This window comes from Elephas maximus, chromosome 8, assembly GCF_024166365.1.
Source record: "Elephas maximus indicus isolate mEleMax1 chromosome 8, mEleMax1 primary haplotype, whole genome shotgun sequence".
Classification (NCBI taxonomy): domain Eukaryota; kingdom Metazoa; phylum Chordata; class Mammalia; order Proboscidea; family Elephantidae; genus Elephas; species Elephas maximus.
This window is the reverse complement of record NC_064826.1, coordinates 43,345,040-43,364,910: the sequence shown is the minus strand read 5'-3', so window position 1 is coordinate 43,364,910 and position 19,871 is coordinate 43,345,040. Positions and strand designations below refer to the sequence as shown.

Here is a 19,871-nt window from a genome sequence, read left to right as displayed (position 1 = left end):
TACCATCTAAATGTTTACCTACATCTTTCATGAGTACACTGCCATCCCTATTGGTTTATTTGCCATTCTAAAAGCACTGTGCCATTTCCTCAATTCCTCTTCCCCTTTATAAAAAGCTTATTTATTTTCCTTTTCCTTAGATGGAATGAAGTTTTTTTTTTTGCTACTAACTCAGCACTAACTCTTACCTACATTGTTGCTGTTAGGTGCCAACAAGTCGTTTTCAACTCATAGTGACCCTACGTACAACAGAACGAAACACTGCCCGGTCCTGCATCGTCCTCACAATTGTTGTTATGCTTTAGCACACTGTTGCAGCCACTGTGTCAACCCATCTCATTGAAAAACTTGTCATTTTCACTCACCCTCTATTTAACCAAACATGATGTCCTTCTCCAGGGTCTGGTCCCTCCTGAAAACATGTCCAAAGTTTGTGAGATGAAGTCTCCCCATTCTTGCTCCTAAGGGACATTCTGGCAGGACTTCTTCCAAGACAGATTTGTTCGTTCTTTTGGCAGTCCATGGTATATTCAATAGTCTTCACCAACACCATAATTCAAAGGCGTCGATTCTTTTTCAGTCCTCCTTATTCATTTACAGCTTTTGAATGCATATGAGGGCACTGAAAATACCATGGCTTGCGTCAGGCACACCTTAGTGCTTAAAATAACATCTTTGCTTATTAACACTTTAAAGAGATCTTTTGCAGCAGATTTGCCAATGCAATGTGTCTTTTGATTTCCTGACTGCTGCTTCCATGGGTGTTGACTGTGGATGCAAGTAAAATGAAATCCTTGACAACCTCAATCTTTTCTCCGTTTATCATGATGTTTATTGGTTCACTTGTGAGGATTTCTGTTTTCTTTATTTGAGGTGCAATCCATACTGAAGGTTGTACTCTTTGATCTTCATCAATAAGTGCTTCAAGTCCTCTTTGCTTTCAGCAAGCAAGGTTGTGTCATCTGCGTACTGCAAGTTGTTAATCAGTTTTCCTCCAATCTTGATGCCCTGTTCTGCATATAGCCCAGCTTCTTGGATTGTTTGCTCAGCATACAGACTGAATAAGTACGATGAAAGGACACAACCCTGATGCACGCCTTTCCTGACTTTAAACCATGCAGTATCCCCCGTTCTGTTTAAATGTACAGGTTCCTCATGAGCACAATTAAGTGTTCTGAAATTCCCATCATTTGCAACTTTAACAGTCAAATGCCTTTGTATAGTCAATAAAACACTTATTTACATTAGTAGTTAGTTAAGAATGAATTGCCCCCCACCCCAAGTATTAGTCGTATCACTCTAAATTCTGTGCTCAGTATTTTTTTTTGTATATAGCTGGTACTCAATCAAGATTCACTTGCTGAGTTTAATTCAATCAACTTTCACATTTTAATCCAACTCAAATATTGTTGTGTTTTAAAGGTAGTAGATTAACCTTACCCCTGGAAAAATGCCAGAAAAGGAGGGAAAGGATTATTAAGCAGTGATTCTTCATATTGCCTTTTCCTTTCCACTGTCCTATAAAATCAGCTTAAATTACACTTACTATAACAACTCCCTTTTCAAAAAGATTACTGTAGATGTAAGTAAGGAAAAAAAAAAAGCACGTTAGTTTGGGTTAATCCAACCAAGGTCTAATAAAATGGCCTTGTTAGAAACTTTGACAAAACAGCGATTTTCCCACACAAAAATAAAAACTTCAGGCAAACGAACCTGCAGATTTCATTTAAGAAGTGTTTATCATAATGTTAATGTGCATAATAAAAAATCTGAAAGAATGAGAAACTATTGTATAGAAAGGGCATTGGACCTACTCTGTTTAATAGTCCATTTATCTCTCAGAGCTCCATTTCCTCATCTGAGGGGGGCATTTGATTAATGTAATGGTTTTTAAAGTCCTGTTTTCTTTTCTATAGCAGAGAAATTTTGCTTTCTGGTGGGAGAGAGGGTTAAGTTTAGCCCAATGTGCTTGCTCTTTAGCCTCTTTGGTGAGCCTGAGACAGTTTTGCAAAACCCATATGGTCTCTTAAAACATGTTTCGAAATCTGATTAGAGGACTAAGGTTACTTCTAGCACTAATAATGAAATTGATAAAACAATTCAGTAATTGTAGTTGGTTTTAAAATTCACTGTACCACTACTTGGAACCCTGGCGACATAGTGGTTTTAAGAGCTCGGCCGCTAACCAAAAGATCAGAAGTTGAAATCCACCAGTCACTCCTTGGAAACCCTATGGGGCAGTTCTACTCTGTCCTGTAGGGCTGCTATCATTTGGAACTGACTCAACAGCACCTAACAACAGCTACCTGGTAAATAACAATCAATGTACAGTTATTAATAACATTAAACATACAGTGAGAAATTGGAAGAAGTACTATTTGTACTATTATTTAAAAGTTTTAAATTAAGGACTATCTGAAGCACATTTTCAAGTTTGTCACAAACAAGTTTGCTGGGCTGGGTAACAGAGTCCTAATATAAGGTGGTAAATGTGGGATTGTTGTTGTATGCAGTCACATCGATTCTGACTCATAACGATCCCATGTGACAGAGGAGATTGCCAGGTCTTTCTCCTTTGGAGCCACTGGGTGGGTCTGAACCACCAACCTTTCAGTTAGCAGCCAAGCGCTTAACTGTTGTGCCACCAGGACTACTTAAATCTGGAATTAAGGATTGATAAGGGTAGGATGAACCTTCTCCACTCTCCCCCCTCAAAATCTCAGAGGATACAAAGTAACTATGAAGAAATCTATTCTGAAGATGTGGTTATTCAAAATAAACACAATTAAAAAACTGACAACAACATAGGATCTGTAACAAACTACAATGTGGGATAGTATCAGACCCTAAACTTTTGTGCTTTAAATAAAAATACCTACCAAGGACAGAAGTTACTAAAAACATAATTTATCAGTAGAGGTACTCCTGGGTGGTGCAAACAGTTAAGCACCCATCTCCTAACTGAGAGGCTGGTGGTTGGAGTCTACCCAGAGGTGCCTCAGAAGAAAGGGCTGTGGAGCAGAGCTCTACTCGGACACACATGGGGTCTACCTGAGTTGGATCTGACTTGACAGCAAGTGGTTTCTTTTTTTTATATTAGTAGAAAAAAGGGTAAAGTTGATGTAAGTTCTGTTTTGGGTTATAAGCAACAGAAAACAAGGGTTTATGTAACATTCTTTGTACAAAATCTGAGTCTCAAATATTAGATTTTATGTTTAACAATTTTTTGTATTAAAAAGGGTAATATTCATACACTTGCTAACAAACTACCACTCTAAGATGTCTAGATATTACATTTTTTATTTTATGGTTTCTTACTGAAATAGACCAAAAATAACAACGGTTATTGAACAGGCTCTCTGAAATATTTTTTAAAAGCCTAGTAAAACAAACAAAAAAAAATCCATGACTGTTGAGTCAATTCCAACTCACAGGGTAGAACTGCCCCACAGGGTTTCCAAGGCTATAAATCCTTACGGAAGTGGATTGCCACATCTTCCCTTGGATTGGTCAGTGGGTCTGAACCACCGACCTTTTTGGTTAGCAGCCAAGCGTTTTAACCACTGCGCCACCAGAGCTCCTAAAAGGCTAGAAGAGGCTAAAGGAAAATGCGTATGAAGCAAGGCAGAATGGTAACCAGCTCTCTAGTTCCATAAATATCTGCTTTAGGGAAGTTCAGTTAGACACAAGGGATAGTCCTTATTGATTATATCTTCAATCAGGAAACTAAAAAAAAAAAAATGAAAAAAAAGATTATCCATAGATCATGATTTTTAAAGTAAGATTTATCTGTTTGGGATCTTTTGGCAGTTTAGGTAAAAGGTGAGACTAGATGATGTGGTTAAGAACTCTTTTTCTTTTGTGTTATGTAACGCCATGGCCTCAAAATCGGTATTTACCAGTACAAATACTACAACAGCTTACAAAAACTAGTACAATACATTCTCCTCTACTTTAGTTAATACCTACCTAGTCAGCAGGCTATTTAGATTTTTATTTTAGTTAACTGCACATTTTTTCTGAGGTGCTTATTAACCTATTATTAGTTAATGGCCCATCAAGAGTCTAATAAGAAAGTTTTTAACAACTTGTCAACTGAGCAAAAACGTATTTCAAATATTTTCTTTTTCAAAAAAATTTCCAGTCTTTATAAACCTCAAATGTATTATTTTATAATATAACAACAAATTAGCTTAACCAATAAACTAATAAGAGTCAATTATAAGCATTAAGTAAACATGTCTCAGAGAGTTACTTTCGACGGTATTTCCTCTTATAGATAAAATCTCAAACTACTGAGAAGTTAGATTATTAGTATCGAAACTTCAACCATGTGAAAAAATATGACTGCTTAGATACTGATGCAAGGAAAAGAAAAAGGTTTGCAATAAACCCAGAGCCCATAATGTACCCCCCTTCCTTTTAGGCTTAGAAATGAAATATGAACGACTCCTGAATGTATTAAGCAAGAGGCGAGGCGGAAACATATCAGATGATAGAATCCAGGGCCTATAACTAGATAAGGCTGAAGAAATTACTTATTAGAAGTTAGAACAAAATTCCTTTAGTCTAACTGAAATAGAATATCCATAAAATGTCTCAAGTTACTAAAAACTTCCCAGAGCCTTTTTTCTAATTTTGTTCTAAGATAATTTACATTTAAGATGGCAACAAATAAGATGGAAGCCAACTGAGCTTTAAAAGTAATAACTGTTATTAATTTGATTTAGAGTAAATCTCAGAACATTAGATTTTATTAGAAGGAACCTTAAAGGTTATTTTCAACTGTCATTTTATAGATGAGGAAACTGAGGCCTGGAAAGGTTAAGTAAATTATAAGGCATTGTCCATTGGTGTCGAGTTGATTCCAACTCATAGCGACCCTACAGACAGAGTAGAACTGCCCCATAAGGGTTTCCAAGGCTTTAAATCTTTACAGAAGCAGATTGCCACATCATTCTCCTACAGAGTGGCTGGTGGGTTTGAACCACCGACCTTTTGGTTGGTAGCTGAGAGCTTAACCACTGTGCCACCAGAGCTCCATACAGCTTATTAGTAAATTCTAAACCAGACTCCCAGTTCAACGGTCTTTACATCTTCAATTAAAGAAAAATAATTAAAAAAAAAAAATTTTTCACCTCAATCCAATTTGTAAGCCAGTAACACTCTGGGTCTGTGTTTTCTACTGTGAAGAGAACGTTTCCTCTGGGAATGACAGAGCCCTCAGGAACAGCTTTTACTTCTATTGGAAGTTTCCCCTCATGTTTCTGGTGGGAGACAATAAAGAATTTATTTATTCAACAGATTATACTCAATTACCTGTTTTAATAAGGTTCTTTATATTTTGCAGATGCTAATTTTACTGTCACAGAAGCTTTTGTCATTGAAACTGCGACTGTAGATGTTATTATTATAGTGTTAGTAATCTAATCAGAATATCCTTATCCTCTTAAAATTAGCTAAAATTATTAACAGTTTAAGCTCTGATATTAATTTTTAAATTTTATGCTGTCAAAGAGCTTCTGCTAGGAGCATCTATCACTAGAAAAAAAAATTTTTTTTTTTGGGGGGAGATAATTTCATACTGAACTAAAGAAAAAGTTCCCCCACCCTTTCAGAAAAAAAAAAGATGAGTTTATTCTAACACATTCCAAAAGTATTCCAAGATAATTACCTTTCTTTTAATAGGCCATTTTCATAAAACTCATTGCCTTTGAGTCAATTCTACTCATAAAACCCAGTGCCATCGAGTCAATTCTACTCATAGCGACCCTAAAGGGCAGAGCAGAACTGTCCCATAGGGTTTTCATAAAAGAAAGGCTAAATTTAAACTGACTGATAAAGAAGGGATAGCTATTAAAGAGGAAAACAAAAAAACACAAGAGAAATCCCGGCTACTTTTTGTGTTGCCAACAACCTTAAACAGGGCTTCATTTTATTCTGTTAGACTTGAAACCATGAGATGGGTCAATCATAACTATACTTTCTATGAGCCTTGGCAACCAATACCCAAATCTTGTTTAACTGACTTATTAATGCAGCAATTAAGTAAAAAAAAACCTGTTTAATGAGCCATACTGGAGGCATCATAACAAAGGATGCTGTCTTTGAAATCCTGGGCTTTGACAGAAAATCGGCAGGGAGACCTGGGACAAGTCACTTAACACCTCTGAGTCTTAGATGTTATGTTTGTAAAACTGGGTTAGACAAGATTATCTCCAGAGAATCTAGGAATTCTCAGATTCTCTGAACATATATATAATGAAAGATTTATCACCCTGGCCACTGGGGATTATATTAATGAGTATAACCAAAACCAAACCTGTTGCCGACTCATAGCGACCCTTCTTCAAAGGCCCGTAATTAGCAAGTTGTAAAACTCAATATTATAATATGCGCATGAAAGTTAAAAATATTTTATTTTGTGTTTTATAGTCTTTAGAAGGAAAAAGCTTTCATTTTTAAGGCACAACTTGATTAAAACTTAACAGCATGTTTCTATGACAGTTTCTGACATTTCCAATCTATATTTGTAATAAAGAAAACTGCAGTCACTTTTTACATGTCAATTTCCACATCTCTGGATGCCCAGAAGTTCAAACATTAGATCCAAACATGCTACATATGAATATCACAGTACAACGAGGGATAAAGGAAATGGATCTGTACCAAACCATTCTGCCTATTCAGTTAGGAAATTTCCCAGAATTATTGTGTAGTGATAGACTCACAGCATCTATTTTCATAGATAATCTACAGTCAAGGAAAAGGACCTAAATTCTGAAATAGCGAAATAACCATGCTCTTTATTATGTATCTTCAAAGAAATGATGAAATGACCTTTCCAACAAATTCTGGTTATTCAAATTATAACTTGTTTATATTACAACAAATTACTTTTGTTTATATTATAACAAATTACTTAGATCTGCTAACAATTTGCCATAGAAAGCAAATTTATTAAATGTTACCCATAACTTTTCACAACAATGTCTAAAATAGCTATTATATTCAGGTCACAAACAGAAAAAAAAAGTTATATTTACAGTCTAATCATCTATTCCTTTGTAAGAAATTTTGAACTAAAAGCAAAAACCAAAACAGGTTAAAACATGAAACCATTTCCTACATCAAGAATGTAGTTCCATCCCTTTTCATTGAAGACATCATCTTGGAAATGCTCTTTGTAAACCTCTTTGGCTTCCTGGATTTTCTCTTCGGTCACCACTTTACCTAAAATGATAAACATTTCTCGCTTATACTTCTAAAGGCATTGTGTGCTGTTAAACCGCCATAGAATTAATGTCCCTAGCTATTTCACCCATTCTGTGCATGAAAATATAAGAACTAAGAGGTTAAATGACACATCCACAGTCAACAGCAGGGCCAGAAAAGGAATCAGCACTTTTAACTTCCAATCACTCACTCTAAGCATAAATGTCAATTTCTTATTTTAAAAGCAGACATGCAGTAGAAAACATTTTTTTTACTAAATGCATAATACTCTTAAAAATCAACAGTGAATTAACTCAATATTAGAAGATATCTTTTCTATCTCTATTAATTTATATATCTTCAAATTTGAGAAGGTAAGTTTTTAATACAGACCATTCAAAAGTTCGTATTTTTTCATTTTTTCCAAGTGAACTTTCTCACATTATTCAGGTAATGCTCATACTATAGGCCAACTGAACTAATAGCAAGGTTTAGTTCAATAAACAAAACAAAAGGACTAGGTACTCAAAGTTACCTATGTTTAAGTAGGGGATTAAGGCAAATTTAATACCTCACCTATAAATAAGGATAAGTACATGTAGTTCATAGGTCTGCTGTGGGAATTAAACTACATGTAAAACCCCTAGTATGATATTGGGCACAAAACAGAAAAGCACCCTTACATAAATACATGTCAGTTCCTCATTTCATGCACCACTGATAATATCTGATAATCCATTGACAGAAAGTATTGGATTCAGTCCTGTTTTAGAGAGACAGGTGTTCATTAAACTAAAACAACTGCCACACTTAAGAGGCATTTAAAGAAGTCAAATGGTGACTATGGCCCTTTCAAATACTGGAGAAGTACAATAATAGGGTTAAATGGGGAAAAAACCGTACTCCCTTGTGATTAAAATGAAGGATGTCTTCAGGGTTGGTAAATCAGAATTTTCAAAATTTCCTTATCTATAAAAACAGAATAGTAAACAAACTACTTAAAAGGTGGTTGTGATGACTAAACGAGTTAAGACTAAGGAAGCATTTACATAAATGCTGGCCCATATTAAAACTTAATGCTGTCAAGTTGATTCCGACTCATAGTGATTCCACAGGACAGAGGAGAACTGCTTCACAGGGTTTCCAAGGAGTGGCTGGCAGATTTGAACTGCTGATCTTTTGGTTAGCAGCTAAATGCTTAACCACTGCACCACCAGGGTTCCTCACCCATATTAGGCGATCTATAAATTTTAGCTATAATTAATAATAGATTATATTTTACTAAGTGTTTAAAGCTGCAGAAGTGAATTACAGTGTGCCATTAATCTTTAGTAACTTTCTCTAGATAAGATAAACTAGTTAATTCATTTAAAGTATCTTGGTTACTCTTGGGGCACAGAAGTACTTTTGATTTCTGGCTAAGTTTTCAATAGTGTAACATTTCTGAACTGTCTGGTCTTAAAATTGCAAGATTACAGAAAGGGGCTATTATTTGTATTTCAAAATTCAACTTAATCTTGTGTTCAATTCTGAGATTATTTTTATATCAAAAGATGAGAGACAAAATTTTCTAAGATGTATAAAAATGCCAGGAATGATTCCCCCCCTGGAAATTCTGTTATAAAATAATTAAAAAACAAAAAAAACATGGAAATGAATTTGGGGATTTCTCTGCTTTGAAATGCATTTGAGACTAAGTCTACATGATGTGTACTTTTGAAAAACAGGCCTTTAAGGTAAAACTAACTAGCATAAAAATGTTCTAATATTTTTGTAGTAATTGCTACCATAGTTCAAAATGAGTTCCCAGGTCAATAACAAATCCTTTACTTTCCATTAATGAATAAAGTCTATCAGCTAACCAGATTAGCCTCAGAAAATTACCGACTTTCCTATGCTTATCCCAAAACTTATCCATCTCAGAAAATGTGGTATTTCTGATATTTAGAATACCAAACACATAACCTGAATTACACTATTCAATGCAATCAAATTAACAGACGAAAAATTTTTTCCCAAACAACTCCTAAAGTAGTTATAATTAAGTAAATTATCATTTTATTCATTAAATATCAAAATTGACTACTCAAAGTTACTTCCAATAACAATAACAGGAGGAAAATTATGAAGTTATATAAAAGCAGTGTTTTAAAATATACTAGGAAAAGTAATACCTCTTAAGTACTTATTAAGAATGTACTGCAACCCATAAAATACTGTTTCCTCGTATTTCACCTTCCTTCCTTTGGCATTTTCTGTCTTCTTTTCACGGCATTCGAAGTAGGAATAAACTTTGCTTGTGTTGGGTGGGTATTGTTTATAGTGAGTAACCTATATAAAGAGAAATACTTCAGTTAGAAAACATCAGAAGAGTAGAATATAAATCACAACAGAAAAGGCTTGAAATTATTTCAAAACTGGAGAAACTATATTTCTTACTTGCTATTGATCATCTGAGTTTCCTGGCTGTACAGAATAAAAAATAAGTATCTTAACTTATTAAGATAATTTTAATAGTTCAGTACCTTAAAGGCAAAACCACAAGACAGTATTAAGTTTTATAAACAAACCTGCTGAACTTAAGGAGGTACAAAGCCTTTAAGCTGGACACTTAAAATAAAATAGGGATTTCATTAGGTCATGGGGAACAGTCCTTTGTTCAGGAAAGGAGAGAAGCCCGGAGCACATACTGAAGTCAGCAGAGTTTGGTACTTGTTACTCTCTAGATTTTTTTCTAGATGCGGTATATTCTGTAAGTCAGTAACCAATGACTTCTTATGAATCTACTGCTTCATCTGTATAATGAGGTACTGAAAGTGATCCTCTTTTAGCCTTCAGAGTTAACACTATAAAAACCTGGACGAGAGCAACAGGAGCAGAAAAATATTGTTCTGTAATCATTCTTTAAAAAAAAAATTGCCTCCTAATTGGAAATTGGAAATAAATGCTTACAAAATGTAACATCAAGTCCTTAGGAGTTTAAAACTAGGAAGAGGTCTTTTCACAAATTTCTTTTCTATGAACTTGGGTGAGAGCTACTATTGAAAATCTATCTGCTTCTGTTTTCAAGGCGGAAAAAAAAACTAAAAAATGAGTGCTTACTATAATTTGAATTTTATTTCAATGTTTTAACTACATTAAAACATTTTTACCAGTAAAAAATAACTGGAAGAATAATGTGTATTTGTACAGATGGAAGAGCAGGAGTAATAATGCCTTAAAAGTTTAAGATATGGGGTAAATCAGGAAAATAGTGGAATAAATCTTTGCAGAACAAGTTTCATAGATAAACACTGTGAATACAAACCATTTTTCCTCCTTACCTCTGATCTCAAGCTTAGGAAAGCCAAAGTTTTTCTTTAATTTGGCTGCACAATCTCAGTCCTGGTAAAACTTAGCTTTAACTTAAGCTAACCTGGCTTAGCCCAAAACTTCTAAAATGAGTGTCTTTCCATTGACACTTCTGAATGAAAGTCCTCTACAGATGGATCAAAAGATCACACATTTAATACATTTAATTTCCTGTTTCTGCCAGGCGCTCCTCGGAAACCCTATGGGGCATTGCATAGGGTCACTATGAGTCGGAATCGACTGGATAGCACTGTTGTGTTTTTTTTCCCCCCATAGTAGAAGCTTACCTCCAATCCTACAGAAACAGCACAGCACTTCTATGCTGCTCAAAAGGTAACCTTAGATGTGAATCTTTATGTTAATATGTGGTCTGATAACTAAGTTAGGCAGGAGAGCTGGAGCTTTCTGTTTTGCTTAGGTACACCAGATATCTAGATACTAACCTAAACGTACAGGAGGCCTCATCAAAACTAGAAATACATGTCAGTGTTTTCAGGTTAAAACTCAGGGACTGATATGACTGCAGTTTTAGTAAGATTTAAGAAGTAGCTAGGTGAAATAGCTAATAGAAAATTCAAAGCAATAAAATCTACTAGCCAATTCACTAAAATATAGACAACACACACACACACACACACACACGCATGAATGATGGCCTAGTAATAAATACAAGTGATCATTACTTTAGCTACTTAAGAAATTGATTAGGAAAAGACAACACCTAAAAATGAACCCAAAATGCATGTCAAAATAAAAACTTCCAGCTTACTGTCTAAATAATTTCAACTCCTTTAGCGGGAATAATAAATTGAAGTAGAAAAAACTCACCCATGATAAAGTAAAATTCGAAAAAAAAGGTTGGATCACAAAGTGTAAGTTTATAAAAGTCAGATTCATAGTTGTGTCTCTCAATAGTTCAACCTTCTTCACAGTTCAGATGCACTTCTATCAGATTTCAAAGTATTATTTTCCTCTTTTGAGAAGACTAAGCAGTCAAAAGCTGAATGAAAATGTCTCTAAATTATTTAATTCCATCTTGGTTTAAAAGAATACCAAAAATTTTCCATTATATAAATACAGTTCCAGTTCTGGAAAACAATTCAATGTTTGTAATTTTAAAGCTTTACTTTAAGCCGTTTTTTTTTTTGTTTTAAATTATAGTACTTTATAACCTACTTTTGCATAAATATTAGGATGCCTTTTCTGAAAACACAAAGTTATCTAGGATTAAAGTATGACTTCTAAAATATTCTTTGGAGGAACTTAACAGAATAGTTTTTGAATTTAACTAGAGAATCTAAGGCATCAACACACTAGGCAATCTCAGGCAATTAACCATGCAACAATTTACTATTACCACCTACCCACACCCTAAGGTGACCTGGTGGTACAAACAGTGAAGTGTTCTGCTGCTAACCAAAAGACTGGTGCCGTTCAAACCTACCCAATGGTTCCAAGGGAGAAAGACCTGATGATCTGCTTCCATAAAGATTAAGCCTGTCGCTGTCCAGTTGGTTCCGACTCACAGTGATGCTATAAAACAGAGTAGAACTGAAGATAAGGTTTTCAAGGCTGTAATCTTTATGGAAGTAAGACTGCCACATCCTTCTCCTGCAGAGCGGCTGATGGGTTAGAACAGCCAAGAAAACACTATGGGGCAGCTCTACTCTGTCACATGAGGTTCCTATGAGTCAAAATCGACTAAATGGCATCCAACAACAATCCACGTCCAAGAAGTTTATAGCAGAATACAATAACATGTTTAATCTATTTACACTGGTATATACCCATTGTTTTAATAGGAAAAAATTTAAGCAGAGCTTCTTAGTAAATATTATTGTAAGAGTACAGCCAATAGATGATTTAATAGTTTTGCTAGGTTTATTTTCTTCTTAATTTTACTCTCTGCTAACTGGCCATCTGAATCCCTTGGAATCTTCACCAGAAAATGGGATAACATAGCAAAAATTCAAATCAATAAACTGTAAAAAGTAGTTCATTCATTCACAAATACATACCCTGTACCTACTATGTATCCAGCACTGTTTGAGATGCTGAAGGTGTGGAAGTAAATTAGATGTGGTCCCTATTCTCATAGAGCTAATGACGGCTGAAAAGGGAAGAGAATAACAGTAAACAAAATAATTTCAGATTCAAATGGATGTTAAAAAGAATGATATGCTAGAGAAGGTTTGGGAGACTTCTCTGAGCAGGTAACATTTGAGCAAGACTTAAATGACAAGGAGACAGTCAAATAAAAGGCACTCTAAACCAAAAGAAAAAAAAAAAAAACCCTCAAGTTTATTGCTGTAGCATCAATTTTGACTCATGGGAGCCCTATATGTTAGTGGAAATGCTCCATAGGGTTTTATTGGTTATAATTTTTATAGAAGCAGATCACCAGACCTTTCTTCCACACAGCTGCTGGGTGGGTTTGAAGTGCCAACCTTTAGATTAGTAGTCAAGGGCGAATCATTTGTGCCATTCAGGGAACCTCAAACAGTACCCTAGACTGATGAAATAACAAGCATAAAAGGCCTGAGGCAGGAAATGTCTTGGCATAAGGGATAGAATGAAGGCTAGTTTAGTTAGTGCTTAGAGAACTGGGGCAGTACATGGTGAGATCAGAGAAGATGGGCAAGGAACAAGATGACAAAAGGCTTACAGACAATTATAAGGAGCTGAGATATTGTATTAGGTGCCATGGGAAGCATTTAATAAATTTTAACCTGGGGTAAATATGATCTGATACACATTTTAAAAGGACCAGCCTAGGTGTGTGGGGTGAAGAACAGATTATAGGATGATCAGAGTGGAACCAGGCGTACCAGTTAAGAGGCTACTGCAGGAGACTAGGTTAGGAGATGAAAGAACTGGACAGATTCCCAGTATCTTTGGAGATAAAAGAAAGCTAGACTGATAGAACGAAAGTGAGGGATAAGAGAAGCAGGGGAATTAAGGATGCCCTCTAGATATTACGGCCTTGAGGAGCTAGTGAGTAATAGCGCCATTTATTGAGGTGGGGAAGAAATGGGTAGAAAAATCAAGAGCTCAGTTTCAAGTATGATAAGTAATACTAATAAAAAGCTTCAGTGTTCATAATTGAAGTGATCACATTAATAAACTTTAACACTGCTTTGGCTTCCATCACTGTAAAATATGTGACAGGATTTAAACTTTAAAATTATTCACATGTTGTAGAGAAAACTAGAAATTTCTAAACTATCCTCAGCAAACCTTATCCTTAAAAAAGGGTTTCCTAAACTGGCATGGACCTCCTGCAGCTAACAGAGCAGTGCTGTATGTAAATGTATGTATAGTAAAAGGCATAGGCACAGGGGGAAAGGCAGCTTTTAATAGAACTTAATTTCACTGTTATGTGATTGATTTACTTCATGAAAAGTCAACCTTCTGAAAATTATTATTTAGCACATAATAACAACTGGTCTTATTTTAATGCCTAAAACAAAAAGGTCTAACCCCACATGTATAAAAAAGGCATCTTTTCCCATTATGATATGTTAGCCAAACAAATGCATTAAAAAACTGTATTTCCAATGCCAAGAATCCTTGTTCCAAGTAAATAGCTTAAAAAATTTTTTTTTGGAGAACTATTTGAGTTACACTGAATCTTTCTGTGAGAGCAAAGGCTGATTTTCTGCTGAGCTTCTCTAGATTTCCCATAAGGTCGATGTAATGTCTTTCGAAGAGCTTTCCTTCCAAAATGGGATCAGGTGACCAAAGATAGCTACTACTAACCTACTTTTCCAGTTCTAATTATTCTATTTTTAACTGCTAAGAAATAATTTCAAACCAACATTTTAGCAGTAAGATGTACATGTAAGAGAACACGGTCACAGAGCAAGTTATATTACCTATACAGCACCTAAGGACAAGCAGAAGAGGATCCATTCAACCTACACTGGCTAAGACTTTCTGCCTCTTCAAAGCTAATGTGCTACAAACAGCAAAAATCATAACTGATTCTTCTTTTCAATATTATTTAAACATTTCTCAAGTCCTGGATATCCTTCTGTTGCTCCAGAAAATAATTCACTGCTATTTGGCTTTATGAAACAATAGCCACTTTATAAATACTGCTTAAGGATTTCTGTATTACATCATTCTCAGGAAGGGAAGAAACTGCAAAGCCTGCTATAATTATTATATAGCCTCTTAACTTAAACCTCCTGACCACTTGTATTTCTTGTTTGCCACAACCTCAAATGAGAGATTTCATCAACTCCCAAAGAGGATACTAGCTTCTGATATTTTTGTTTTATATTATACAATTATTACTGACCTAAATTAATCTTCCTATTATGTATATTCATGATTTATATATGTAATTTTGTTTCTGTTGCTTAAGTTTTTCTTATAATTTATAATATAAAATTTATTGGGAAATTAAAATATATGCAAAATGTCACAGGTATCTTTAAGAATTGATAATTCTGTTACACAGAACACTAAGAAACTAAAGTCCCAGGCAGGACTAACTTGCCCCCATGATGATTCTCCTCTATTTCTAAACCTTTTCTTCAAAAAATCTCAAACACCTAAAATCTGTTATTTTGCCATTAATGAAGTAAAATCTTTTTTAAAAAGCTGTCTTGGGTGCCTAATCACAATATATAAATTACACACCTCTTTGTAACTTCTCTAAAATTAACTTTTTCCCATATTGAAATGTCAGATACTATCCCATCCTTGTCTTCTTTTATAATACCTAACAGATCTCTAATATTTATTAAATGAACGGATGCAAATGTGCTGAGTTCTAGATAACCAACTTACAAGTGATTTTTTGAGAAGCAACTGACACTGGACAGTGCATTTAACAACTAATGTGTGATGTGGTTTAAACTGTAAATTGCTTAGGGATTTGTACACTAGATATCATTCTCTCTGACTGTATCACAATTAGCATAAATTCAAATAAATCTGTTCTGACAATATTTTCCATTAATCTGCTACAGGTAAAATGTTCTGAAATGTTAAAACTATTCTCTGCTGTACTTTGTTACAAACGGTATCAAAATAGGGGCAAGGGGAAAAAAAGAAAGGGACAGAAAAGCATTTTTTAATGATACACAGTTATCTGGGAACTGACTAATGGCTACCCCAGAGATAAAATGGAAAAACAAATTTGTCTCCTTTATGAAAGAGTTCCCAATGATACTTCAGCACTGCAATGGCTAAGATTAGCCCAAATACACCTTTCCTTAGCTGGCTTAAAACAAACAAACAAATAAAAAAAAACCCAAACCCACTGCCATCCAGTCGATTCCGACTCATAGTGACCCTATAGGGCAGAGTAGAACTGCCCCATATGGTTTCCAAGGAGCAGCTGGTGGATTCCAACTGCTGGTCTTCTGGTCAGCAGCGGAGCTCTTAACCACTGTGCTGCCAGGGTTCCTTAGCTGGCTTAGCACATTATAAATACAACCCGATAGATAATTTTGCCTTTAACTACTGTATTTATTTTTGCAAATAACAGGAGGATCACACGTTTTTTTGGGCCAACCTCGTAACCCCTTCCCCTCCACACACATTAGCTATGCCATTTTTTTTTTTACATGTTGCTGACTTTGATTGACACTAAGAAGTCAAACGATGAAATAACCAGACCTAAACATAATCTAATGGTTTCACTTAAAACAACCTGATAAGGTTTTTGCATTCAAACTAACATGCTGTAATGATCAACTTAACAGAAACAAACGTGCAGTTTTGATTGTTCATTTTCCAATTACTGGGGGAGTACCAAACTGGATCCATGACTTCTTGACCATGGCTTATACCTCTGTTATAGAATTATGACCAAAAGGAACATTTTCACAGTATTTTTATACACATAAAAAGGAGATTAGAGAAAATGAATGGAACAAAAGAAAACGGACAGAACAATATGATTTACCTGTAATAGGGGAGGATGGGTAAATGAAGTCAAAATTCACTTCTGGAAATGTCACAAGACGTGTTGTATGTGCATGGGCATGCTAAGCCAGAACTGTTTTACCTCGTCATTTCTGTACGTTACATGTGTGGGCATGTTATTTGGGGGAAAATACGGTATTTTGAAAATAACAAATGATAAGCGCTTAAGATTAAGTGTTCTTTTTATTTGTAACAAGAACCTAGGATGAAAATCAAGCAACAACCACATATACCTGTGTGAAATCAGATTATCTTATGATATACAATAAAGTATGAGGTTATAGAAATTAATACATAGTTCCAAATTGTCCTAAATCCTCTTGAGGGAATATAAGGAAAAACAAAACTCCTACACGTTGTCAAGTGCTTGCCCACCACATCTACTTCTAAAAAACTTCCATAGTTCATAAAAACAAAAACAAAAACAAAAACCCCAAACCCATTGCCCTCCAGTCGATTCCAAGTCATAGTGCTTATACAGTAATTACTCCTCCTTCAGTTAAAAAAAAAAAAAAAAAAATCAACATCCTGCTTTCTTTCATCAACACAACTGGCCAACAGTTTGTAAGCACTGATAAGGACATGCAACATTCTTACGCAATTTACAAACAAAAGTTTCATTACTTCTAACCTCTAGAGATTATTTACGTAATATAGAAAGGCAAAGATGGAAAACAGGCTATAAAGACCACTAGAAATGTAAGGAAAAATGAAATTTAGGACTAAAATGTGACCATGGAATATTTTACTGTACTTCTGTAAGCTGCTGGTATCAAATATATTAACCCGACTGAATACTTCTGAGGTGATGTAGAAGCATAGGGAGTGGTGGAAGAAAAAACTGACTAAAACCCTAATGGACGGTTCTACCCTGTCCTATAAAAAAAAAAAAAAAAAAAATAAGTTGGAATCGAGTCAACTGCAACAGGTATGAGATATGAATCTTCTGAAAAGGTTTCATATTAGAAAAGGTACCAGCCTGATTTGAAAACAGACTGGAACAGATTTTATAAATAGATGCAAACCCTAATAGTGCAGTTAAGTATGCCTTGCTAAGAGACTGGAAAACCTTACGATAATCCACTATTCTAACGTTTTAAAACCACTCCAGGAAAATGACATTAAAGCAATTTTACATTCCTTATGGCTAGTGGAACTAAAAACTAAAGGAACTAGCATTATTTTGCTTTTAAAAGCTAGACCAGTCAACTTTCTCTGACTACATTTTCCATTTTCAATTCAATAATTTCATAAGTCAGCTCGTTAAAAATCCAAAAACTCTTTTAAAGATTTAGCTTAAAAAATCAAAACTGTGAATGAAACCATTCTAAAACCAGTATTAAAGATACCAAAAACACTATAATTGAACTAAATGAACACAAGAGGATGTTTTAGGGCCAAGTAAACCATTAAAACTTGACAGTATTATGATCCCCTTATAGTAGTGTACAATATCACTTTAAATTTCCATATAAAAGACCACTTGTTAGTGAAACTTAGCTCTACTTTAAATAATAACCCATCTTAGTATCATAAACAGAATCTTAAACCGATTGTAAAGAAACCGACAAAACAGAACTTAAGTAAACTGGGATTCCAAAGCACTTTCTCGGAATATATAAGGACGGTTAAAAACAAAGAAACAAAAAGCAAACGACAACAACAAAAAAAACCTTGAGAGTACTATGCTTTACCACTATATGCCAAGCCACCTTGTTGCTCAAATAAAACACTAAAATTCATTTTGTACAAGTGGGGTTTCTGGTTTGACATTTCTTCTTTTTAAGTGTCCTAGCTAACAAAATTTAGTATAGTCCAGTTTACCTCATATAATTTAGAAACCAAGGGAAAGAATACTTGCTAGATTTTTTCTCTTCACTTTACTAACGTGTGTTTCAAATAAATTAATGGGGCAGCTATCCATGCAAGTGTCCAATAGGCATGCTAACACAAATGTGCCACTTCCTTCTCTAACAAATTCCCCAAGGTTAAATCTGTAGTTCTTCGACTCCTCGTGTTTCACTTTCCTTTTCACAGAAATACTGTAGTGAACCCAATGGAGTAAGAGCGGATCGGCCCTTGAATCACCGGATAAGGAGCGTAAGTGATCACCAGGAGCAAAGGAGTTTGAAACGCAGCCAATGGAGTGGGTCGGGTCCAGCACCGAAACAGGGGTCAGACATGTGTCCTCCACACCGAGGCTACGGGCAGAGGCTACAGGCAGAACGCGGCTGCTCCGATGCCTCTCCCAGCATCTCACCCACTCCTTCCTCGAGAAGGGTCGTACCTGCCCAGCAAGGGGCGAGTGGATCGGACCCCACTGGGCATGGAAAACCCCATTTCTCAAACCCCTCTCCCTGTCTCCATCCCCAAACCCCAGGGGCCGTTACCTAACCGACCCTCTCCTCCGGCAAGTCCTCGCCCAGCCCAACCCAGTCCGAGGCCAAGAGGCCGCGCTCGCAGGGAGCGTGTGCGCTCGGCAGGGAACGCCCGAGCCTCCCCGGTCCCGACCCCACGGCGCCGGCCGAGCCCCAAGCCTGGCTGGCAGGCGGCGCCTGCCGCGGGCCCGCCTCAGCCCCTCGCCGCGCCCCCCTACCGCGCACCGTAGGCCCCGCCTCCCGTCGTCCATCCCTCCATCCCTCCTCCATCCACCTCCTTCCCGTTGAGGCGCCAGCTTCACCTGCCCCGCTGCCGCCGCCTGCCCACCCGTCCGCGCCTTCCCTCGGGGCCGCCCCGCGCCACGACCCCAGACCCGGCCACTCTCCCGCCTGTCCGCGACGCGCCCCCTCCTCCTTGGTCACCTGCCTCCGCCCCGAGCCTCTACCTTGTAGGAGTCGGTGGCCAGAAGGATATTGAACTCGGCTTCTGCCGCGGCATTCATCTCGGGCCGGAGTGTGAGGGCCGCGCGCTACAGGCTCCGCAGAGCGGCTGCTAGGAAGGAGAATAATGGGCTTCACTGCACTCCGTTGCTTAAGTCACCGCTCGGTCCGAGGGGGAGGGCAAGAGAAGGGGGACGCGGCGCGGGAAGGAGGGGCCAGGGACGGGCGGGCCCGGGAGCTGTGACGCGGCGGCGGTGGTGGCGGTGGCTCGCGTGCTCGCAGTCTAGGAGCCCGGGCGGCCTCCCCACCTCGGCTCCCCCGCCCCCACCCCATTACCCCGGCGGGGACGAGAAGGGGGCGGGACGGGGCGGCCGGCGCGTGCGCACCGCGCAGGGGGCGGGGCTAGGAGGGAGGACGTGAGGCACGCGCTTTTCCTCCGAGCCGGCAGCCCCGGCGTGTGACCCGGGAGCTGGCCGGGGTTTCGTTTCTCTGCCCGGCACAGCGGGGCGGGGGCCGGAGGGGCTTTCCCAGTCTCGCTCTTCCTGC

The 19,871-nt window shown here is 37.1% G+C and overlaps 1 protein-coding gene across 1 annotated transcript in view; it reads right to left on the bottom strand.

The window, feature by feature from the left end:
* The window catches only part of NAMPT (nicotinamide phosphoribosyltransferase), a 49,511-nt gene extending 29,880 nt beyond the window's left edge, over positions 1–19,631 (bottom strand). The window contains exons 1-4 of the mRNA XM_049893519.1: positions 19,331–19,631; positions 9,390–9,546; positions 7,130–7,233; positions 5,139–5,267 (exon numbers count right to left, since the gene is read on the bottom strand). Coding sequence (XP_049749476.1) covers positions 5,139–5,267; positions 7,130–7,233; positions 9,390–9,546; positions 19,331–19,387 — 447 coding nt within the window. The 5' untranslated portion in view covers positions 19,388–19,631. The remainder of the gene's footprint in view (positions 1–5,138; positions 5,268–7,129; positions 7,234–9,389; positions 9,547–19,330) is intronic.
* Positions 19,632–19,871: the final 240 nt, after the last annotated feature.